The sequence below is a fragment of the Danaus plexippus genome, chromosome 10, assembly GCF_018135715.1.
Source record: "Danaus plexippus chromosome 10, MEX_DaPlex, whole genome shotgun sequence".
In the NCBI taxonomy this organism is placed as follows: domain Eukaryota; kingdom Metazoa; phylum Arthropoda; class Insecta; order Lepidoptera; family Nymphalidae; genus Danaus; species Danaus plexippus.
In genome coordinates, this window is record NC_083543.1 from 494,991 (window position 1) to 520,690 (window position 25,700).

At 31.9% G+C, this 25,700-nt stretch overlaps 1 protein-coding gene and 3 long non-coding RNA genes across 4 annotated transcripts; 2 read left to right on the plus strand and 2 right to left on the minus strand.

Annotated features, from left to right (window-relative positions):
* Positions 1-1,066: 1,066 nt before the first annotated feature.
* Positions 1,067-2,143, minus strand: LOC116766835 (uncharacterized). The gene is made up of 2 exons (XR_004353269.2): positions 1,638-2,143; positions 1,067-1,258 (listed from the first exon to the last, which is right to left on the minus strand). It is a non-coding gene; the product is annotated as an uncharacterized LOC116766835 (long non-coding RNA).
* A 3,449-nt stretch (positions 2,144-5,592) lies between these two features.
* On the plus strand, positions 5,593-7,874 carry LOC116766945 (uncharacterized). The gene is made up of 2 exons (XR_004353280.2): positions 5,593-5,833; positions 7,715-7,874. It is a non-coding gene; the product is annotated as an uncharacterized LOC116766945 (long non-coding RNA).
* A 2,460-nt stretch (positions 7,875-10,334) lies between these two features.
* On the plus strand, positions 10,335-10,866 carry LOC116767047 (uncharacterized). Its single transcript, XR_004353282.2, has 2 exons — positions 10,335-10,443; positions 10,615-10,866. It is a non-coding gene; the product is annotated as an uncharacterized LOC116767047 (long non-coding RNA).
* Positions 10,867-15,582: 4,716 nt separating this feature from the next.
* LOC116766933 (pickpocket protein 28-like) lies at positions 15,583-20,306 on the minus strand. Its single transcript, XM_061521652.1, has 11 exons — positions 20,089-20,306; positions 19,815-20,012; positions 19,020-19,286; positions 18,817-18,931; positions 18,325-18,449; positions 17,807-17,955; positions 17,615-17,668; positions 17,436-17,530; positions 17,232-17,337; positions 16,919-17,023; positions 15,583-16,750 (listed from the first exon to the last, which is right to left on the minus strand). Exons 1-11 carry the CDS (start codon positions 20,289-20,291, stop codon positions 16,746-16,748), a joined length of 1,422 nt encoding a protein of 473 aa, XP_061377636.1. The 5' UTR covers positions 20,292-20,306; the 3' UTR covers positions 15,583-16,745.
* Between the last annotated feature and the right edge of the window lie 5,394 nt (positions 20,307-25,700).

Consider the following 25,700-nt stretch of genomic DNA (forward strand, 5'->3'; position numbering starts at 1 on the left):
AGCACTTTTTTGGACCTTTTTTAGACCCCAAGGCTTGCTGTAGCCTGTTCCAGCCAGTGGTGTCTAAATACTCTTAGAAAGTACCATATGTCTCAGAAAAGATCACATTAGTACTTGCCAGGTTTCAAACCCGCGCCCTCACGTATGAGAGGCGGGCCTTTTAACCTCCAGACAACCACGACTTTGACTTTAACTCTTACCAGTTTTATTTTTTCGTTTCCTTTACATTTTTTTTTTCAATATTCAATGTTCTTAGTATTTTCTCTTTCAGGACTATTTTTTTTATATTTTCCCTGTCTTTCATTTTGTATGAATAATTTATTTTATCCATATATTGTTGGACTCAGTCGTTATCCGATAAATTTGTCCGGTGTATGGGTTGGTACTTAGCAGTATGTGGTTATAATTTAGGTATAAACAAAAGCAAACATATCGTCTGCCCGTGATCACGGCTGCTGCAGAATAACCGAAACGTCGCGAATATTTATTTAGGAACATCAAAATAATTATTTCAAAAAAATAATACTTATATTCGGTTGAGATCAGTTTGTTTATAGAAGAATAGAGACAATATGTCTCAACTGTAGAAAACTTACTTACTATTTATAGTAAATAATGAAAGTTATTAAATTGTTTATTTTAAGCAACATTGTTCTAACACCGTAGTTATAGGATATATTATGTATATCATAAATCTAAGAAGGTATAATAATTACCTCCAAAATACTAAATCACGCTTAAACTGACTATTTATTTGATTTTTTTTTATCCATCTCACTTTTATAAAAAATGAAACTTATACAAATATATTGTACAAATCTTCACCCAATTGACTGAGATTCTTAAATAGAATAACATGTTAAAAAAGATACTTTGAGTTCTAAGAAAAGGTTTGACATAAAAACATAGGTTGTGCCTAGGTTTGTTTAAAAAGAAACTCAATATAACGACTCATTTAGTTTTATAACAGAGTCTAGATAGTAATATTTTATATAAGCAAACCTCATTTCAAAATAACTAAGATCTAAATTGGATAATTATTTTTTTATTCAACAAAAACACAATGTTGATAAAAGCATATATTATTAATATAACAATGTTATTTCACAACTTTCTTTTATAATGTGTTCGAATATATCCTTTTTTTAATCTTAATGACAATAGCATTGACCAAAATAACATAGCACGAATGAAGAAAATGCACATCGACTTTTGCAGTATGCAATGCACTCTTTCGAATCAGAGCACTCAGCCGCACCTAAAACGTCAAAAAGAAATTGAAAATCATTAAGGTAAAAACAAAGGAAGAATCCAAGGTCAATGTCTCCCAAAAATATATAAAATATGATGTTTACATATTATATCTGTAGTATACATAATTTAACTAAATTTGTTTCTTCACTGAATCAGATTATTACACTATGAATGAAAATCTTAAAGTGGTCCTTATTAAGATTCAATCCAAACTCCTGATGAAGATTCCGGAAAAACGAGCAGGTTCAACCCTACGGCCTTCGAGTCTCACGCTTATACTCTTACTCAAGAAATTTATTAAAAACAAAAATGCATGTGTAATCAAAATACAGAACTGAATTTTATTAATAATTTTTTTTTATATGAACATGGATTATTCTTACCATTTATTTCGGGGACCATCGCCATTACGACGAAGAGAGCCAAGACAATTACGAAAATTGATTTCATTTTTGCTCTGTTTGATTTACGAATAAGATTAGAACGTCCGTTTTTATATCCCGTTATAAAATTTTGCGTGAAATTGTCGACACTAATTAAGTCTTCATTAGTCACAGTGGACACATTATTATAAATTTATGTTGGTTATAATGAATTTCTTTTGTTTTTAATGTTGCTTTTACCCCTCATCATATTTTTCTTTTCATAAAATTTTTACCTGTACAGCTTTTTAGTAAAATGAGAAGCAAGAAGTTACCACTTGTTGCAACTAAGGATCTTTTATCTGAAAGACTAGTTAAATACATCCATATGTAATAAATTTTATTAATCTGCCGAAGTGGTCCAAGAAATTTCTAAAGCAGAATCTCTGATTTAAATTGAAAAAGAAGATTTAAATCAAATATTTCCATAGTAGAACAAAACTTCGAGGAAGAAAAAAATAAAAATTTATTTTATTTACTCATTATTAGTTACATTAATTAACAACAATGTATTTTGATAACAAACTCAACCGAGACCAAAGTCCTGATTAGATTTTCAATTCCTTACTTCACTACGGTAGACTTAAATTACCGAATACTTTTCAAATTTAAGGTGAAATATTTAAATGAAACTAATATTTTTCGGATAAACTACGCGTGATTTATTTTTGTAAAAAACTACATACTCCCGACGTTTCGGTTACTTTTCAGCAACCGTGATTACGGGCAGACGAGATGTGAATGTCTGTCAGTTGGTCTTTTTATTTATCATCTACCGCCATCGATTTCTTAATTTTCTGGCGTACCGCTCTGGATGCCGGCAGAATACGCTTACGGTGTCTTGGGGTCCTGCGGTGTGGTTACGGACATGGGATTGAATATTTTTAAGAAGGGGGTCCCAGATGTTGGCTAGATTCTAACCATCTTCTATATTGAAATTGGGATGTTTTTTAATTTCAATAGCCTTGCGGATTAACCTCGGTATATACTTGTCTTCATGAGCGAGGATTTGTGGTTTATCAAACCGAATATAGTGACCTGGTTTGTCCATTGTGTGTTCACACACTGCTGACTTCGACGCGCGCCTATTTTGATATCTGAGATGTGTTCTTTTACCCTTGTACCGATGCTCCTCTTTGTCTGTCCAATGTAATCGAGTTTGTATACTCCCGCTTGTTGCAAAGGAATGTTACTCTTGATTGGTCTCAAGAATTGGCTCACTTTCTTATGTGCTTTGTAAATAGTCTGGATGGAAACCTTTTTCAAAATGTTGCCTTTTCTGTCAGTAACTCCTTCACATATGGTAGTATCGCAGGTTGTCGTTCAACTGCTGGTGGCTTCAAGTGGTTCTTGCGATGCTGGCGAGGCACGGCACGGCATATTTTCCTCTTACAATCTCAATGCAGTCAAGAACAGGTATACTAGTGAATAATGACTGTACATCGAAACTGATCATACTGTCATTGTCAGTCAATTTTAGGTGTTTTATATCTTTGACAATCTTGTAGAAAGCCTTAAGAAATGATTTTGTGTGGCCCCGGAGTGGTGATAATATCTTTGAAAGAAATTTTGCCAGTTTATAAATTGGTGAGTCAATCTGGCTAATTGTAATTGTCGTTAGGAATCCTGACAATACTTTGGGACATACTGTTTATAGGAAACCCACACATAGGGATAGTTATCTCAATGGTAACTCACACCACCACACTATCCAGTTAGCTACCGTTGAGAAATCTTTGTTACAGAGAGCCCAACACCTTTGTGATGCTGACCACCTAGAAGCCGAGCTGCACCATGTAAAACATGCTTTCACCATCAACAACCTACCCGTGCCTCGCCAGCATCGCAAGTACCACTTGAAACCACCCACAGCTGAACGACAACCTGCGATACTACCATATGTGAAGGAGTTACTGACAGAAAAGGCAACATTTTGAAAAAGGTTTCCATCCAGACTATTTACAAAGCACATAAGAAAGTGAGCCAATTCTTGAGACCAATCAAGAGTAACATTCCTTTGCAACAAGCGGAAGTATACAAACTCGATTGTGACTGTGGCTTGTCATACATTGGACAGACAAAGAGGAGCATCGGTACAAGGGTAAAAGAACACATCTCAGATATCAAAAATAGGCGTGCGTCGAAGTCAGCAGTGTGTGAACACACAATGGACAAACCAGGCCACTATATTCGGTTTGATAAACCACAAATCCTCGCTCATGAAGACAAGTATATACCGAGGTTAATCCGCAAGGCTATTGAAATTAAAAAACATCCCAATTTCAATATAGAAGATGGTTAGAATCTAGCAAACATCTGGGACCCCCTTCTTAAAAATATTCAATCCCATGTCCGTAACCACACCGCAGGACCCCAAGACACCGTAAGCGTATTCTGCCGGCATCCCGAGCGGTACGCCAGAAAATTAAGAAATCGATGGCGGTGGATGATAAATAACAAGACCAACTGACAGACATTCACATCTCGTCTGCCCGTAATCACGGTTGCTGAAAAGTAACCGAAACGTCGGGAGTATGTAGTTTTTTACAAAAATAAATCACGCGTAGTTTCTCCGAAAAATATTAGTTTCATTTTAATGAATAAAACTCGCGAAAATCTTAGATCTCATTAAGATAAAATATCAATAAAATTTTTAAATCTGCACCTAACAATAACCGTACCAAAAAGTATCTTTAGAAAAAAACATGTAGAAATATATAATCTAAATAGTTATCAAATAAATATAATCGAACGGTAATTGATGTTCTCTAGCTAAATATATTAATAAATAAATTTGAACTATCTGTTTGTGATTTCAAATTAACAGCTTTTTACTAAACGCATACGAAAATATTTACGTTACCAAAATCAAACCACTATTTTTTAAATTTCTATCTGTCGGTTTTTCTGTTGGTTGTCTCTAATCTCTGGATTTTGACCTGAATTTGGATTATGATTTGGGCCATTTGCACATGAACTTTATTTGCAAGTAGGTGACGTGATAAAGACCAACTTAAGCTACTTTTTAGGTGACGATTAGTTTCTTTGGATATTTTGTACCCAAAGTGTATGTAATCTTCCCTTTCGTTTTACATCAAGTCGTTACAGTTGATAGTAAAAATAAAATAAATATATAAGGACTAAATAAATAGTTTTAAAGTGTACAATTTATAAGTAAAGTGCTTATTCAAATTCAATTAAATAATGTTGGATAATGTAGCCCATAAATAAAACAATCATTTAATTATTTTTTTAAAAACAGCCGTGATTCATATTTTTTGAAAAAATGTAATATTATAATTCCTTAAATATTGTTTAGTTTTAATAATAGCTTTCATAACATAAAGGTATTTTTTATGAATAATTCAATTTCTACTAAATACCTGTAACGTTTACGTGTAACATTTATCAAAAGTTTCACATTGATTAAGAAATAAAATACATTTTTTCATTATTTTATAGCATCGATACAACAGTTCAGAGCTACTGACTGTCACAGTTAAAAAAATTGCTATACTGTGATACATAGCATCCACCCATCCACTGAAACCTCTGCGCCTACTTTCTCATGATGTCCAGATGTCCTTCAACAAAGAAAAAAAGGCTTACTAATGTCATCCTAAATAAGTTTTGATAAGCCCAAGGAGGCTTCGTCATTTTTTAGACCTCAAATTTATAATTAAGTTTAAGGTCAACAAAAGAAATCGGCCTCAATCATCGTATGAAGACAACTGCTCCATTTTTTATAACACGATATTAATTAACAAATATAATAATTAAATACGAATTTTCGATGATTGTCGGTATGCAGATATGGTTTTTTTATATTTATGATACATTTAAACGGGACCTAATTATTTTACATATAACTTTTTATTATTATACTGATAAGTTTCGAAAGCAGGAAATGTCCAGAGTTAATTGGAAAATTAGTTTTCGTTAAAAGTCTCTAATAGCTGAATGTTTCATATAGTCAACTACAAAATCGAAATTCCACGATTAAAATTTTTTAACGCATGATTTTTTTTACGAGTACAAATACTGATTAAAGTCACAGACCTTCTCAAAGTAACTTTTGGTAAAAATGTTGTTAATTTATTGGTTTTTGTTGTTTGCAACTGTTTTTAGACACAGCTATACTTTTAGAACGCAGCCAGGTGAGATTATATCGTTTAGGACATATAAAAATTTATATTCCATTAATTATCAAGTATCTTCCATTCCATTAAATTAATTATCAACTGTCTTAATCTATGTAACCTTTGTTAGCGGTGAGACTGGAAAATATCAGTATCCTCAAAAAAAAAATAGGAATTTCAGTTTTAATGTTTTCGACCTTGGCAATTTATTTGTGATAATCATTTTAATTGGCAATATTAAATAGAGAATGCCTATATAACGGGCTATTTTTATGAACGTTTTGTCTACAATTAATTATCAATCACGTTCACAACTATTTTAACAAGGTGCCATCCTAACTCACCGTTACTTCAGTAACTATTGCATAATAGAAAGCTAAGTAACTGTGGATACAAACGAAAGATACCTTATACTTCTAAGAAAGTAGTGAAATTGCTAAGTCACATACTCGTATTTTAACTGAGGTGAAAATATTGTTCTGTAGGACGAACAGAGTTACATATATGAGGGTCTATGTGATAAATGATATTTTCTTGATAGAGCGACTCGCATTTGCTTGTCTTGGTAGTATTTTACGTAAAAATATTTTTTGCGTAATTTAACTTTTTTTTTGTACGGTACTTGCAATACTTTTTTAAAGGTACGAAGTATTATATTACAATTTTTTTTTCGTCTATCTTTAACGTCCAGTCTCTAGTTAAAGTGGTTAAACGGCAAAAGTTCCAAGTTGACGTTGTTTATGTTGCCTGTGAACTTATGTATATTAGTTTACATACCAAATTTGAAATCGCTCTTCCGCTACAAGTATTATAAGTAGTTACTCTTAGTATTTTAAGGACATCTGTGGGTGGGTAAGGGGATTTTTTTTAGATCTTTTAAGCTTCAAAGTTGAAATAGCTACGTTAATAAAATTTTAGTTATACAGATACAGAGAGGGTTACACGAGAACCTGCTTTATCTAATATATAGAAAACTAGGGTTTAGAGAATTCAAAAAAATAAGTCTAAATGCTTCGAGAAAACATAGTCACCTTGACTTGTTTTGGTGAAAGCTCTGCCATGCCCTCCCCTGAGGTTGTGAGATTAAAAGCTGACTTTTTAAACGGTGGTTAAATTTAGTCCTTTTTATTATATCCTATTTTCTGCATAGTAATTTTTTTTATTTATTGAAAACAAATTTACCTATCTTCTTAAATTGTACCTATCTTGTAAGATAGATACAATTTAAGGGGCCGGTTTATTTAAGGAGCCACGGTTTATTTGAGAAGCCACAGGACATAGCCTTTCTTTGTGATATTCGTTTTTTATTGACTATTTAATGTATTAAATAATTCCATGGATGTCAAAAAAGGAAGAGAGAACATTTTTATTTATATTTTAAAATGAGAATTACTGTCAGAGCCTGTGAACACTTAAAAATCTCATGAACAGTGTACTTGATCATAAATACAAAGCGCTTCTTAGTTTTCCGCTTTACCAATATCTCTAATGTTCTTACTTGATTTTAATCTAGATAGATCCGGAATAATGGCACACATAATGGAATGGGAATTATAATAGAAATTTTTATAAGCCTCTGCCGTCATTCGTACATTTTTATCCTATTTATTTTAGCCAATGTACCTTTAATGATTATTATCAAGATTGAAGTTGACAATTAATCAATTTTGTAATAATACGAATTTACAAGAACGACACCTTTGCGAACGCAGTTCATAACATATTCAATACAAGTTCAGATCTGTTTATAGTTGGAAAAACTATCAAATATTATTAATATTAGCTTTATTGTAAATTGAAATTTATACAGTAAAATGCTGTACATTTTATACTTTTTGAATTAATACATACTATATTACTTTTACTTGTCACATAACTTATTGTTTTTTCTTGTTTTAGCATGTAATGAAACCGACCAATGCTTATATGCCTGTGAGGCGATGTGTTTTAAAAAAACTACACCGATGTGCTATCGCAAAAAATGCTTCTGTTCAGCTTATTTTGATTGAATTATGCAACCATTCATACAATATAACACAATAAAAGAAATTTATGATTCTTTGTTATTAATTATTTCATGTACTTTAAATACTTACAACTGTTAGGTTAAAAGGATAATCCTATGATAGTCTCTAATGTCTGCTAGCCTCTATGACTATTATCTTTAACTTAAACATAATATAGTACCGTACAACATAAAAGAAACCTCTCAGCATTCCATGGATCCACCGTGCGGGTGCCGGGTAAATCGCGTTGCAGGAAGAGGAGCTTCAACAGTGCCTGGGACTTGCGACCCAAGTGTAGGTTTATGGGGCCCCTATCTAACGCGCATTAAACGCTCACCCCCACTGTCCAAGCTCCTCTCTCTACCTAACCAAATATGAAAAGAACCTGCTAGGGCTGCCTTTGATGCACGTTCTAAGAATGAACTCATGTTAGTTCTTGGCAGGCCTTAATCTTTTAGCAGGTTGTAGAGCGATTTGGCTGTTATACCTCTCGCTCCTACTTCTATCGCGTACAAATGTACAACAAACATATTCTTAGTGAGTTCGATAGTGAACTCGTAATACTTGTTGACCTTGATGGGATGGTCTTTAGGCATGTTGGTTTTCCAAGGAACCGTGAGCTCTATTAGTACAACGCGCTTTAAAATACACGAATTTAAAAATATGTCCGATCTGTCACACAAATATCCTCTGGGATTTTATATTGCTTCTTATACGTGTCCATCATTAAAGTCCAATCCGAAGCCACTTTAATAATAGAGTAAGGCTTGACGTTTGATTTTGTAGCCCTAGTGCCTTCTCTCACAAAACCTATTGATCGTTGGTTCGTGGTTATTACTTTTTGCGCTCTTGCTACCGATAGACTAACCGCTTCACGTATGATTTCTAAAACCCTATCGTGACGTCGCGAGTATTGACCGCTACCTAGGAGTACCCTACATCCCACCAGCAAATGCTTAGTAGTTCCAACTGCCTCCCCGCAGATGTGGCAAGTTTTTTTGGTACCTTTGCCCCATCTTACTAAATTACTCTGATCTGGGAGAATCATCTGGAACGCATTGAGATAAAATTTTTGCAGTGCTGGCGACCAATCATGAATCAAAGTGCGCCATTTTAGAGCTTATGGGATGCAAAAATCTCCTATGTGTAGCCACTCATTCTGCATTTCTAAGGTAATTGCATGGATCTTATATTTAGAATTCTCGTCTTGCCGAATTAAGGTCTTTAATATATCCGTATCTTTGGCCTTCCTACTTGATCCTAACCCTACTCTATTACTTTGTGCCCCTAGAATTTTAAATATTATAATGATTTTTTTTACGTATAAACTAGTAATATGTCGTAAAAAGTATTTTTTAAGATATGAGTAATGATTATATAATATCAGATAATTATAATCAAAGATTATCGCCTTTTTTATCTTTTTTAAACCTGCTTAGATTTGGAACTGTTACTGTTATATTTGCTGATAATTAAATGAATATTTTGAAGAAATACATAAATTTCATAATATTAACGAAAATAATTTAAACTCCCCAATTATTTAATTCCATGCAACAAAATGTTACTAAATAAATAAATAAATGGACTGTATAGGTACGGGTGAACATTTTGACAGTAATTAATCTTTACATTTATTTGAAACTTATATAACGTACACAGGTTAATAAATGCAAAATTATCTTTTTTTGTCAATGTAGTCCTCAGAGCTTAGCAAGACGTTTCTAAAAATTTTTATTCTCTTTCAAAAAATAAAAGTTATGGAAGTCATCAAAATAACCATTCTTTTGAGGATGGCCTTACTGGATGGCCATTGGAAGGTTTTAATGAAGTCGTAGGTGGCCTATTCACCCTTGTCTTGAAGACTCCAAAATAATAACTCGAAGAAAACACAGAAGCAGGCAAACTGTTTAAATACCTTGGTCTGCGCATGAGGAAGGAGGAAGTATATCAGTTTGTCCGGAGGCGAGGAAGGTTTACAAAGGATGGAGACCCGCTGTACCTCTAATGATCCGATGATAGAAAGGGGATGCGGGAATTAAATCGTGTTATTCTTGTGCAGACTCTCCACAATATATAGTGTAGAATACCGAGAAGCTAGCAACTTCTCTTTACAATGAGACATTTTGTTAGCTTGGCAAACAAGAAGGAGTTTTTTGGAGCAAACTAGGGTAGATTAGTGTGCAGTTTCTTACCTAATAGGTGGATTTTATGCCAAGAAACTGCACATATGTGCGACCGTGCTTTGTCATGATATATAAGATTTGCTTTCCGAAAAACGATATAATAATATTAATATTTTTATAGCGGTTCAATGACTTTTTTTTTTGAAAATACGAACACTCGCCCATGTACATATTCAATGTTCCAATTTCCGTGTGTACAATATTTGTGGGGAAGGATTCTTTTGTCACGCGCAACAACCTAAGAGCTAAAAACAAAAGTCTAATGAAAGAAACCTAATTAATCGAATCGTGTAACTGTTTGTTACGGTAACTATTCCAGGTATAAATAAAAAATATATGTCATTGCTTTGACTTAGAGCCAATATGATGTTTATCATTACAATACTTCTCATAGCTGCTGCAGCAAACTGCGATGACTCTGCGAGGCGTAGAGTTAGTAAGAACGATTTTTATGTATTTCTTTTTAAATAAATTTCGTACTTGCCTAGAGTGTGTCCTCATGTCCGTTGTGACCTCTAGTCTTTTGGATTCAAAATGAAAATCCTCTGTGGAGAGTGTGAAAATTTGATTCGTAAAACAAATTTGAATACCAACCGATCTCTTACAGAATGTGAATCCAGCAACGACTGTTTCTTCATATGCGACCAAAGCTGTATTGAACCCATAACAGCTATTTGCCAGACTCACATGTGTTATTGCGGAGTCACTTATCTGACTTAAATAAAATTCAGGTAAAATAAAACTAACATCTCGATATATACCCTCCCTTATAACATAAAATAATAAATTTAAACAGTGTCATATGTCGTAAAAAAAAAGTGGATACTGTTTTTACTAGAAATAAATTGAAATAATATAATGTGGCTATTTTATTCAATACATTACATATATTTTAAAATTATTATAATAAAAGATAGGACTAAATCTAAATTAAGAGCTTATCGTATATGTAATACACTTATATACTCATGCTATCTACTAGTATGAATGGTAGTCGATTATTGCTGGGTCACCAAACTTGCGGTTATTGGCCGAAATATCTTTCCTTTTATTTTTCTTAGAATTTCCAATTCTTGCATTCCTGAGTTATAATTCACACACGTAATGAAACAAGATCATTATAATAACATTCTTAACGACACAAATCTTTTAAGATTATTAAAATAAAGCTGGTTTATCATATTAAATATTATAATGTTAATAAGATTTAATTATATTGTATTTGTAGAAAAACGTATACTATGCAAGTAGCAAAAACCATGTTCAATTATACCTTCGTCCCAACGGTTGGCAAAAACAGGCGTTTCTTATACACCTGCCGTCGAGTTCCTTATTGGATATCCACGAACACCATAAAGTACAGACGTCATCAGATTGACAGTTAATTTCTCCCATTCCTTCATAGAAGAATAAATATCAGATCCTCGCATTAACAACTAAACATTCACAGAGTAAAGAAGATTGTTATCACGTATTTGTAGAATTTTTACTTTGGTCCTTAATAAATGGACTGTCGTTGTATTCAAGTTCTAAAAGTTTGTTTGAATGTATACATTAAACCTGTATCAAGTCTTGTCGAATTTTCTCGATCTATAAATTCCGCTGAACAAACAGTTGAAACAAATAAAATGAAGGCGATAGCAAACTTCATATTTTTCTGATTCAATTAGTTTTGAACTGTTATTATTTTGATAAGACTAATTTATAGAAAGGCTGACAAAAGCCTTCATTGTGATAAACGTTAAAAATCAAATTCGACACGGTTATTATATTTCGAATCATATCTTTCCTTCTCTTTTGAATGGAATGTTTAGTCATTTAGTCATTAAGTTTGAAAACAAGGTCGGAGATAATTAATACGCATCTGATATGGTCAATCTATCTACTATTTTTCATTTTACTGAAATTAAACGCAAAATAAAGTATAACATTGACAACAGATACGTGTGATAAGCTAATATTTATTTATATATTCATATGAAACAGATTCAACACATATTAAAAAATTGTCCTGTTTTAGTCAAACTAAATTGCAAGTAAAAATTGTTTCAACAAAAAAAATGGCCGCGTTACAGACGTTAAAATATATCTTCTTTTGAAAGAAGCATTACGATTCACTACAATATAATAATTAAATAAATATTTAATTATGGCCTTTAATGTTCTTGCAAGTAAAATGATGGTCACCCTCTTATTTGTTCTCTTCAAGGGTCGGCCTCAATAAAAAGATTTAATATACAAAGTATTGTGTATTTGTATATAAAATATATTCAAAGGACGTCCTCAAAATTACAAGCGATCTGGAACTCATAGAACGCTAAAGAACGGGTAATCGGGAATCACTTAGAATATTCATTCGTCATATTGCTGCAATAATTTTTTTTGGCTTCATTCTTCGTATTTGGTTTTCACGTCTTGCATATAACTTAAATTATTATTTTATTATTTGTTTGTAAGACATATCATATCATTAGGTATAACAAAAGTCAAGACTTCTCGTAGATATAAGTATAAAATTCGCAATGGCCGTAATGGTTTTTGGACGTTGCTAGTTAATATAGTTTGCCCTCTTTTAATTTTTATTGAAATAATTCTTTCAATAAAATTTGTTTTAGATACCCGTCGTGGTAACCTGGCTCGGAAATTCTCTGAAGAAGCCATTGGTAAGGTTTGTAAATATTCAATTTCAGGTTATTACAACAATTGCTTGAAGGAAATCTCTATGCAAAGTGTTATATAAAAGTATCTTAATTATATTTTAAAAGAAAAATTTTTCTTCTTACAATAATTAAGCCACTTTTAAGGTAATGTTACAAAGTTATACCTAATATCATCATATTGTCCCATTAGTTGTATGGATATTTAATTTTCATTGGTAATCATTTATTTTGTAGGTTGCTTGTTTGACGAAGACTGCCGGGAAGCCTGCCTCGGGACGTCTACAAAGCTGTCCAGGACATTACGCGTCTCTGGATCATGCTACTGCACCCATTCGGGAAAAAAGAAGTGATCATCATATACCTTTGCGTAGCCTACTTATTGATTGTGTTATAAAACATTATATAAAAATTCGTAATTTATAAAGTGTTTTATATTTTTCAAATGTGTTTATTTTCCTCTTTTTATATTAAGACATTCTTGGTTCTCTTTATTAATTGTTCGTTCCTTGCTTGTTTTTTATGGATTCCTATTAATTATTTCTTGAATTCTCCGAGTTCAATCGAATGCAAAGAAAGTAAAAAAATACCCATGCTATCCCAAACATTAAGACTAAAATCAAGTTTGCCATAATATGTGGGTACATATTAACTTACATGAAAATTGTCGTTCTAAAGTAATATGAAAATCAAACTATATTCATGGAACCAGTTGTAATTAAACGATTAAAATCTTTGTCTTTACTTAGTCTCAAAGGCAGACACTTGGATACACGTCAAAGTTATGTTTTAAAAAGAAGCCCTTGTTCAATCATTCTCTTCACTTGATTACATTTCCTTCAACCTTCCGGCTGTACTTCGTTTCCTTCATAAGTTCTACATAGTTCGAATCTTCCCCTTTAATGTAACTGGGGTAAGTCATTAGTTAAAATGTAACAAAAGCTCGCGACGTTTGATGTAGCACGTGACTCGGAGTTAGCGGACAAAGATTTAGACGAGACAAAACACGCTTACTTAGGCTTACCTAGCGCATACAGGATGTTCAATATATGCTAGGTATAAAATGCATGGCTTTTACATAAAATATTCAATATTTTATTTATAAAATATGACAAATAAATATTCAAGAACTATTTTTGGAGTTGGTAATTTTGGAATACTTTCAAGAATTAGAAAATTATAAAAAAATATAATCGTATCTGAAACTAAAAATATTACCATAACTGTATATAGAATTATTATAATCCAAATGTTCTATTTATAAAGACACATTAATATGTATAATTTAAGTAATATTTGTTCCAGTCACCCTGTTAACATCATCTCACCTCTCCTTTGTCAGTCTCTCGCAGGCGCTGCTTCAACCGCACAACTTTTTAACGAGCACCCTCCTTTGTCTGTATTGAAATGTCGGAATTTGTTGATATATAATAACTTATATTAATAAGTTAAGCATCTAAATGAAACTAATATATTTCGGATATATTACGCGGATTTTATTATTTTAGAACTACATAATCCCGATGTTTCGGTTACTTTTCAGCAACCATGATCACGGGCAGACGAGATGAAATTTGATGTGAATAAAACTCGCGAAAGTCTTAGATCTCATTAAGTTAAGCATCATTGATGAAACACATCACAACATAACTTGTCTCAAGCCTTATCTATAAGTTTTTTTCTATTTACCTTGACTTTTTTTTATTCACCTTGACCTATCTTACTATTTTATTCTATATATTATCTGCTATATAAGTTTATTTTATAATAAACATCAAACAGAATGTCGTTTTGTTCCAATATATTTATTTTAAACGAACCTCCCCACATCATAAATACGCCACTCACATGATCATAAAACAGAACCCATTCAATTCGTCATTCCTTTATCAGCAAAACGCTATACCTTGGAAAAATGAGTGGATCCCGCCCTACGGCCTCTAAGACAACTATTTATCGGGGAAATTTCACATAAATCATGTTATTTTTTTGTATCTGGCAATCTTTAAGGTGAGGGTAAATGGGGTACCAAGGTGTATGGAGAGCTGCTTTTATAGCTTTTTGTTATTATTAATGGTATGGGGTGTTGATGATATGAGGAGATATATTTTTATGCTCTGAGATATTTACTATCCTGTAGACGCACACAACATATAACACATTAAGTTCTATGTAATTATTTTTGAATTCATTTCACACTAATCATTGTTTTAGTCAACAAATTATAGCTGACTCTACTTATCTTTGTCTTTCCATCATACGATAAAATATAAACTCATAGAGTTCTGCATACAAATATTTCGTATATTTCACCACAGGCACAGATAAAACACAAACCCTCCGACAATTCACAAAAGCCACTTGATGCCCGCAATTAAAATCTTAACATATACACTTAATAAACGCTATCAAGTAGGATGTGTAAAGTGATGCGACTATATCGATGGAATTCTTAATTAATCGTTCAATAATTTAAAACTTCGATTTCAATAAATCTTTCATCCTTCGTAATTTCTAAACGTGAAAAATTTAATGTAATGGAGTCGTTTAAAAAAAAATACTGTTGTATTAATAATAATTTTAATTTGGATAAAATAATATTCTATCGATAGATAGTAGGTCCGTACTGTGACAGTCACTATTTCATGAAACATTAAGACGCAGGTCTTTGAATTAATTACACCTCGCTAACTCTAAACAATAATCTTTAACATTTCCCTTCGCGTCCCATACTGTCGAAAATTCGTTTCAGTTTGTGGTGTCACTGATACGGAGGGGAAAGTTACTTTGTTATTTAAAGTGAGGTAAAAAAACTTAAACTCGAAATCGAAATCGATTGGCGGACTATTTCGATATCTTTAACAATAAATTTGACATTGACATAAGGTACAAAAAAAGATAAACATAAGGCAATATATTAATAATTAATTTAAAAAAAAGTGTTTAAAAAATTATCACTATCAAAAACTATAAGAAAGTGAAGACAAAGTTATCTTTAAAGATATTTTTGGTATCCGCTGTCACTGAAACCATATATGAAATCGTTTACGAGGATGAACGACGTCTTGGAGACTACAGATAACCTAACGAGTAGTTCTCAGTGAAAGGTATGTTGCTCTATGATAAGATAATGGCCACAAACGGACTCGAGAAAACTATTAGCAAATAATATCGTATAATTATCTAAATATGATAAGTACATGCACAATCCTTACTCTCTCTAGTAAAAATATTAGCTACTAAAAGCCAGTCAATAGTAATCCAATGAAAATTGATGATACTTTAATGTTTGGTTGGCTTTAACGATTAACAAGAATAAAAGCATGATCTTAGTATAATTTACAAAATGGATGCTAATCTGTTTGTTAACCAGCCGAACCCAGCAAGGTCCTTATAATACCACTATTCCAAATTGGTTAAAGGGTCCAAGATCTTAATTACTAGAGAGGTGCTTAAGGGTTGAATTTACGAGGTGTTAATATGAGCCGATGGCAAACAACAAGGACCCTTATTAAATTTACCTGAAAGGCAAATGTCAATTACTTAAACTATTATAGACGATGTCAAGGGACAACATTACTCCTGATGTTACAACATAATTATCAAACCAGTCGAAATTTTGTGGTTTTAAGGAAAAAACAATGAACATTTACCAGTTTTAAGTTTTAATTCTGTTTGTTAAAATTACAAAAAACTTTTTGGGATCAACGTTATATAACAAATTATATTCACCATGAAAAGAAAAATCGTATGTATTCCTATTTAAAAAGCTGTTGCTGAACAATAGACATGATAAAATTGTAATAACAATATTAATAGTAACTGAAAACAATTTCATTGTTTTTGTTAAACATTGATACTAGGATTTAGCGATTCTGTGTTTGCAGCGGTAAAACAATTTGGGTTAGCAAAATGTGATACGGGAACAGACAGCGATATTAGTGTTTTCATACCTAAGAGTCAAATCAGAAACCTGTCGAGTTGCTGCCGCAATATATCTCTGGATCTTCGTGTACATAGAAGCTTGAAATAGACAAGGTCTTTATTTCCACCTACCTACTGATGGAATGACAGTCACACTCTATCCTGTCAAAATAAAAAATACTGTCAACTATTATGAAACTAACAAAGAATTATTAACTTATATTTAATAATTAAAATCAAGAACTACTTATTGTTAGGGCACATATTAAAAATGATCAGTAAACAATTTAAATTAATAGAAAATACCACAATTATTATTTATCTTCTAACCTCTTCTCGCGTACCAGAAGAGACGTAACGTCAAGAAATACACTATTTCCATAAAGCTAAGAACACTACAGCCTAGAAAGAGTCCAGCCATGCCCCCGACAGCAACTGAAAACAATAATGAGTCGAATGACGAGGAACAGGGACAGACTTTTCATGTTACTTCAGAACAGGCTCGTATCATGTGTCATTTACTTGTGATTCTTATTGTTAAAAAAGAATCTTAATAATATAACTATATTTATTAACAACTATAGAGAAAATTACTTCATTTGTAGATACCATAATGGACTAATTTAAACTTTCTATAACTTACCAAGAACGTCAGTAAAGCCGAATATAATATCTCGTCTATAACGCATTCTAGGGTAAGTGACGATTCCCCACTGAAAGAAAGTTCCAAGAAACCACTCATGCAGGGCCTAAAAATTTTTAATATGATATTATCATAATTAGCCTTACGATTCAAAAGCTGTGGACTAACTATAAAACTAAATGTTTATGTATTTCATCAACTTACATGTGATTGAACAATATAGTTGACATCGTCGCAAATAGGAAGACACTCACAACTAACTTTCTTTCCATCTTTTGTTCTGAGTTTAATAAGATCATCTGAAAGAAATATTTTCATTACTATCTATATTTTTATTTATTCCGTTCTTGAATTTCTTACCTTTCTATTTATCTATATCTTACCTTTATATTTTGCTAAGCATTGCATTCCGTCGACATCACAAATTTTTTCCTTACCTGAAACCATTTTTGAGTTCTAAAATCTTTTATTATTAAGTAAAAATAAAAATATCATAACAAAAATAAAATGGCATTTTAAACTTCTTCATATTATTGTATTATATTTTTCACAATCGATGTTTTATATATACTAACCATTTCTATAAAAGAAAGGGACACACTTGCAGTATTTGAGACACAGTCGCAAGCGGCATTCCATGCGACACATATTGTATGTATACACTGAGTTGTGTTTCAAAGAGTTCTCGTGCAGGAAGCGACAGCGACGCTGACCTACACTAAGCCTAAATTATATTAAAATTACACTGTGTCAGATAATGTTTGTTAGAAAATATAAAACTGTCAAAATAGTTTCAATTTAAAATAGAGTTATCCACATCACATGGTCTTTCATAAAGTAAAATACTTAATACTTTAAGAAACGTTTAAACTAGAAACACCTTATGTATGGTTTTATATACAAAAATTATGAAATTATAAAATATCACATATAAATTCTATTGATGTTCTAATAATTAAATTCAATTCAGTTTTTAAAAAGAAGAAGAACATAATTATAATTAAATAATAAATAAATAAAGAAAATAAATGATTGAAATAAAGAGGTTGTAGCAATATTTAAAAATTATGTGAATGTTTATTTGTTGTGTTACCTGGCGGCCTCCGGAGACGTGTAGACCGTCATGGCCGTCACGTATATCTTCATGTAGTAGTTCTCATCAGCGTAGTGACGCTTCGTTGAAATATCGGGTACCTCTAAGGGACCGTGGATGTATACCTTGAAATGGAAAAATTTATTAACTATTTGTTTTGGATCAGCTGATCGTTTTGTTGTGTAACGTATTTTTTAAACGTGACTATTTATTATTTGAGCACCTCAACGTCATTCACAGCATAGCGATTAACAACAACAAATCAATATTTAGTTTATTATTAATGCTAAAATGATGCTAATATTTAATGCGGAGCCATCAAACTTGTTTATTGTTCTTTACGAATAAGTTTTTATAAGGTTTATTAAACAATTTTAATGCAAAGCATCTAGCTAAAGAAAAATAAACAAAGAGTTCCTTTGGAATACCACTTAAAAATGGAAAATGAACATTTAAGTACACTAACAAATATAATCATAGTATGATACCAGCCTCATAGGAACTAGATATATTATTCAGCTGAGCGAACACCTCTCCGTCCAGAGGATGAACAAAAAATGTAAAATTCTTGGATGTCACTATATCCCATCTATTTGCTGCTCTGTACCTGGGACAGACATTGTATAAACGGTGTAGAAATACACTGCAGATTTAATTATACATTCAAACATTTCTCCACTTCTTATACAACTTACTGAGGAGAATTATACACAGCAACCTTTGAGTTAATGGCGTAACACAGACCCATCTCAGTTATAGTGGGTTCGATCTGCAGATTGATACCAGAAGCTCCAATAGTCAGAGAAGGATCGAATGGTGGAGCTAAGCCAATAATCAATTCCAAATACTTCTCAGGACTTATCTCTTTATAATAAGGCACTGTGTTGAAAGTTTCAAAATTTGCTTTAGCGAGCGCCGTTATAAATTCTCGAAGCTTATCAGAATCTGATGCATTTGCATTTCTATATCAAGGAAAAAAATATTAAATATTTTATCGACTATTATTATAAAATTCATTCCTTACCAACAACAAAGACTTCAATATTAGATATACGGGGATATATTAAAACCGAATCTCGTAAGATTTTCTCTCACTTCTAACATTATAAAACAATTTCCAAACTCCGACTTGCTTCACTAAACTACCACACGCCAAATATCGTTTCAAAAGTGACATCAAATTTTATGCATATTTGTCGATTTAGAAGTAGCTATTGACATCTCACACTCAAACATAAATCCTCGGAAGGATCTTTAATGATTTCGATAAAAATAATAGAAAAACTAAAATGTGTAATAATTTTTGTACATATATAAAATAACTGTAAACCTGTAAGTCATACTTCCTGGCTAACTACTGGCGGCTTACTACTCGCTCTAAAAGGTTTGCATCAAGGAATAAGCGATCGCGGAAAGAAAGAAAATCAGTTTAGAACTTATATATCTAAATATATGTTAATATTCTTTTTAATACATAAAAACATACTAACCCAATATAAGCGGTTAGCTTCCCCGGATCCAGCTTTTTGGTGGGACAAAGAGTTATACAAGGAAAAGTTGTGTTCCAAGCGAACATATCCCTATCCATAGAAACCACAGTCGGTGAGGACTGATAGCGGGACCAGGTGGTCCCAGACAGGATGACGGTCCCAAACACAGAAATAATCACCATGCACAACCACAGAAACCTTCAAAAATGTATGTCTGCATTACAATGTAACGTGAACACTCCCTTATAAAAATGACTTACATTTAACCACTTACACTTCACACGGATGTCTGCCGACCACAACTAAGTGGTTCAAGCCATGTATAGAAGAAGTTTCCAGGAATAAAACAATGTAATCTTTAACTTTATTAATTATTGTTTGGAGAATATTTTTCTTTTTTGTTTCACGATCTGAACCGTCCTGTATCAGTCTCGTTTGGAATGGGCGTGTTGGTAACATGATATTCCGAATTTTCATTTATTATTGTTCAAGTACAAATAAAATGTCCGTCAGCGAACAGATTTAACACAAATTAACCGATGAAATAATTGGAGGCTTTACAAATTCACATGTCGTGATGAAAGTCAATTATATTACAATATCTATTCAGAATCTGATAGCCTTTTCACGCTGTTCATTGGATAATCGTCATGTTTGTATCGCTAGATGAATCAATATGAACCTTATCTTTACATAATAGAACTTACAGTTCAATGTCTTATTAAAAAGTATTTTTATATATGAATAAATGATATCTTAATGAACAGATTTTATCATTTTATCAAAGCTAACCGTTTCATTATAATAATTATGGCTAAACTGAACTCATTATACTTTCATACAATCATTATAATCTATATCTGCCATGTTAATAATGTCAGTTTTAAACCGCAATACAATATTATATTTGTAACCTGAAAGTCTGTGATCATTTTGCTTCTGTAATATTACACTCCAAACAGTTTAGTATCCCTACACTACCAACTATAGAATAAAACAGTCCGATTTCAATACAGACTTATTTACTTACTAAAATGACTAGTATGACAATCCTAATATGTATGTAATTGAGTCCACCGACATGTTATGATAATATATATATATATTGTTTTGCTGATATATGTTAAGGTAATTTTAATTTCCTAAAACATTTAAGTCTGTTAAGATCACCAAAATAAAAATTAAACTATACAAATATATAAATAAGTTTAAAAAGCAACTCTGAAATAACAGGACTAAGAACGAAAATCCTATGCGTTCGAGATAATGTCAAAAGGGTTAGAAAATTGTATACATGTCATCAGTTTGACGTCTGGCTAACAACGATATTCAATGTTTTTTTAGAAACTTCAAACACTCCAACATGTCCGGGAGAGATGATGAATTATTACTACCTCTCTTGAGTTTTACCGTTTACGACAATGTTTTGAAAATTAGGTCGCTATTTTATAACTTACCAGCCGACGATCACTGAAGCAGTGCCTTATATAAAACCGATTGGTATTTTTTTTAATTTTATAAGCCAAGGTATAAAGATCTCGTTACAATCCACCTCCTGGAAGGAGGTCTCAACTCTAATAATTTCCAAAGTGTCATGTCGCTGTGAAATAAATGAAGTGAAGAAAATAAATTTCATTTAAAAATCACGTTGGACCATTATTTTCCCAGCTTCCCGTAATTAATTTCTTGTCACCGTCTGCATCGGCCGTTGTGGCGTTGACAGCAGCATCGAGAGAGATGACTATATGTAAATCACACTGGAGCGAGCGGGAGAGGCTGTGAAAGGTGAGTGCGCTTCATTACCATCTTTGGTAGTTAGCGGAAGCAAGATACGAAGTTTACTCCAGCCGACTTCTGCCGCTCGGAATTACTTATTATTAATGACCTAATATTAAAAATAACTCAATAAAAACAGGAAAAATAATATATTCTATATATATATTATTACCAAAAAGTAGAGTAAATAAGGTCCTTATACGAAAAAGTTGGAAGAAAGTTTATTAATTAAATGTGAAACAATTTTCTCAAAATAAGATAATTTTACGACGTCTCAAAGAATCCGCTTAGAGGATGAGCGGCGTTAGGACTATAACATTTACAAGTTACAAAAAAATACAGTCAATATATTGAATTGCCTGCATTAAAACTAAGAAGGTTTTCCATTTTTATGAATAGCTTCAGTTCTTTAACTTACACGTGTATTGAGTGAATATGGTTTAAAAAAAAATTACGTTTAAAATATTTCATCGTCATAAACTCACAAGTAAGTGAGAATCGAAAAGATTAAAAGAGCAATGTAACTTGAGACAATAAAAGAGCACATTAATTAATAAACTTTTCCTACATAAAACAAAGGTAAGTGAAATTCGCTAAGGGAAAGTACACACGAGGTAATTAAACAAGCTAATTTTCTTGTACGAGTTATATTCGCGATGTTCCGGGAATATTTACAGAAAGTAGCGAGTAAATATTTCGAACGAACCCAGAGGTGGAAATCTCCTGGGGTACACACACGTAGAGGAAGCTTCAATATATGGTAGAATAAAATTATTATCAACACTATGTTATGCAAAAATATTAATTTGAAAAAAAATATAGATATATAATTTTGTTTAAGAAAAATAGATTCCAGTATATGATACTGTAAAGTGTTTCAAATATTGTAGTCCACTCCGTATTAGCGCACTCCAGCCGCCACTTAATTTGAATACTCAGCAACTGAGTGTTTAATAAAACATTCAGTTTGATTTACATCTTTACAAATCTGTACCTCTCGTCGTGTAAACACGCCCTACAATCTTACGACTTCACTTTTAATTTTGAATTTCCAATGAGAGACTTACTGACTTCGTAATGTTTATCAAATAAGGTATATTGTTGAACATTAAACTCATTAATTTAAATAGCTTTAAGGTGATTACAATCTCTCGTTCGCAGGTTTTTATAGATTTGATATAATTCGAGATACGTCGGTTTTTATTTTCCTTATTGATTGTCTATAATAAATTTATTTTATAATTGCTTATTTTTTATTTGATAGCCCTGTAATTATTTTCCATCTACATATAATGTTTCCATTCGTTAAGTTGGTATTAGTAATGCTATATCATAAACGTAATTATTTTTTGAAATTTATCTAAGAAACGGCTGCCAACTAATAACAAATTTTCACAATGATCACGGTTTCATCTCTCTGAATATTTATTTTCTCATAGTAATCACATTAAAAGAACGTCGATAAAAAACTATTTTTCTATTTAAAAAGTCAATCTTGTTTTATACATAAAAACAATCTGCTCCTATCTTTTTATAATTCAAAGGACATAAAGATGTCTTCGCTCCTCCTGCACATACTCGTAGTATTCTTTAGAAAATATTTACATATTTTCGAGACATTTCTACTGTGGAGCAATAAAAAGCAATCTACGCCAAGCCGTGAGGTAACACCTAATAAAAATTCCTGCAAATCAATGCGTTCTGTTTAACGCTTTGTATTGAATCTTATTTTGTTATTCGCCTGTGTCGTGTTAAAGGAACAATTCTGGGATCTAGTGAATAGCGCGAACAACATGTTTTGAGATGTTAGGAAACATTCCGAATTAGAATTGTATTATGAGGTACTATGTATTCTGGAATATACTGATAACTTATATAATACATACAGTGGTATTAAATGTTACATAAATATTGTAAAATAAGTAGTTTGTTGGATGAGAAACCAAAAGTTTTTGTCAAGCACGCGAGCATATATATATATGTATCTAATTAATTATTAAAAAGTCAATTCAATATCAAAACTACTCAGGCGCAGTATAAGAGCAACAGTAAATAGAAAACACGTAGATTTGCGTGTTGGATGTTTACAATTTGCATTCATGTAGTTGTGTGCAATGAAATGCGGATGTGTGGATGCGATTGACATAAAGGAGCTAAATGGTAGGGTCTGAGCGTTTCAAACGGTTAGCAGCCGTATTTATTGGCACGTATAGGATACGCAAAAATTCCAATAAAAAGTCCCCGAGCTGAGGAATGCCGATTGAAAAGAATAATGTTTAATTTGCCCGATAAACGGACCTCGTGATTTATACGATGAAATTAGAATTTAACTTTGTTTACGAAAATGGTTCACATTATTGGCTTCATACGAGTGGCCCTTTGGGTTGAATTACATTTTATAGAAATAAACGTACTTGGACAGGAGCCGTGTTTAAACTGATAACTGAAATACTTCTCATACGTTTAGTTTTCATTACAATAACATGACTAAGAGCATATAAGATACTTCACATTACTCTAACTTAATTATGAACTGTTTGTCGGTCCCAAATAAGTACACTCATTTTCAATTAAATACAATTTAGAACATAAATATAGTTGCAGTTTTTTTTGAAAAAAAAGTAACTTTTGATTTATGTTTTAAATAAATACTCATATTAAACATACATACATAGATTTACACATTACCATTTTTCATAAACTATCGATAAGTTACACAGTAATTAATGTTAGTTAAAATTCCCAAGAACGAATGAAGCCGTTCATTTAAATAGATAGAAAGTTATACAATTTTCTAATTAATAGTAAATGTTTACATTGGTTCCTAATCTGTGTTTGATATCTCTTCGTCTTTAGCATTTCGTTAACGAAATAAAGATTTTTTATCCAAATTATCCGGGATATTAAACAGGCATTCATTGATCCGTCTCGGACGACATGTGAGATCAATTACATTCCATAACGTAAATGTCTTAATTAAGATAACTTAAAGCCCTAGAATTAATGGTTGGAAGAAATAATAGAAGGCAGCAACAACTAAAATATTACAGCAAGAGATAAGGTTTTATTTGCTAATAAATAGATACATTCTTGCTATTGAATAACAATATTCAAATCCTATTAATCTAAGTAAAATGTTTTAAGAAAAACAAGAAACAATTTATCCTGTACCTACAAATAGATGGACTTTTGGCTAGAAAATATAAGCACTTGGACACATGACCACATGTATCCACGTTAGTAAATTGAAACATTTTCGTCATTCAGTATTTATGAAGAGGTATTTTTGAGACGAACTGAGTTAATTTAATTGGTCATAAACACAAAAGCTGCGGTAAAAATTGTATGTAAAATAAGAAAGTGGTAAACATGCTTACTATAAAGTGCACACCACATATAGAACAATTTGTAAAATTATAAATAAATATCTAAACACCGGAAATAATATAGCTTCTTCAGATCAAACTGGCGATAGCCTTCCAATTTGATCTGAAAGAGCGAAAAAATTTCAAGTTCACTACCAACAACCAGGCATTAAGTAAAGCGAACTTATTTGCTCCTTCTTTACAAAAAACTACTATTTAAGGCTCTCTACAGTTCAACATTTTCTGGAATGCAATTGGTTATAAATACAAAAACGAACCTGTTGACTCCCGTAGAGTTTTGATATAACTTGTGCCTAGTACTCAACGATATAATCTCACTCCAAGAAAACATAACTGGCGAGTAGACTCTGCTTCCTTTCAGGTTTACTATGTCTTTGAGACAATTAATACAGGCCAATTTCTATAATCTTCTTTTCATTCTGAATTTGAATTGAACCTAGTTTAGTTTGCAACACAAGAATCTCGAATATTGTTCTATGATAGAATGTATGCTTCACATGGAGCATTAAGTGTAATATAAATACAGGCTGACTATTATCCCATTTTTTAACGTGATGTAGCTTCTCAACGATTTGAAATTGATGCAATGTTTAAAAGAAATCAATATTTTAGAGGCTGGTAAACTTCGAGAAGCAGAAGACATTTAAAATAAATATGCCTTAGTTAGCTCCACAAAGCCTTTGACAGTAAGCTTGCACAAAACATTTTGTAGAGGCTACCATCT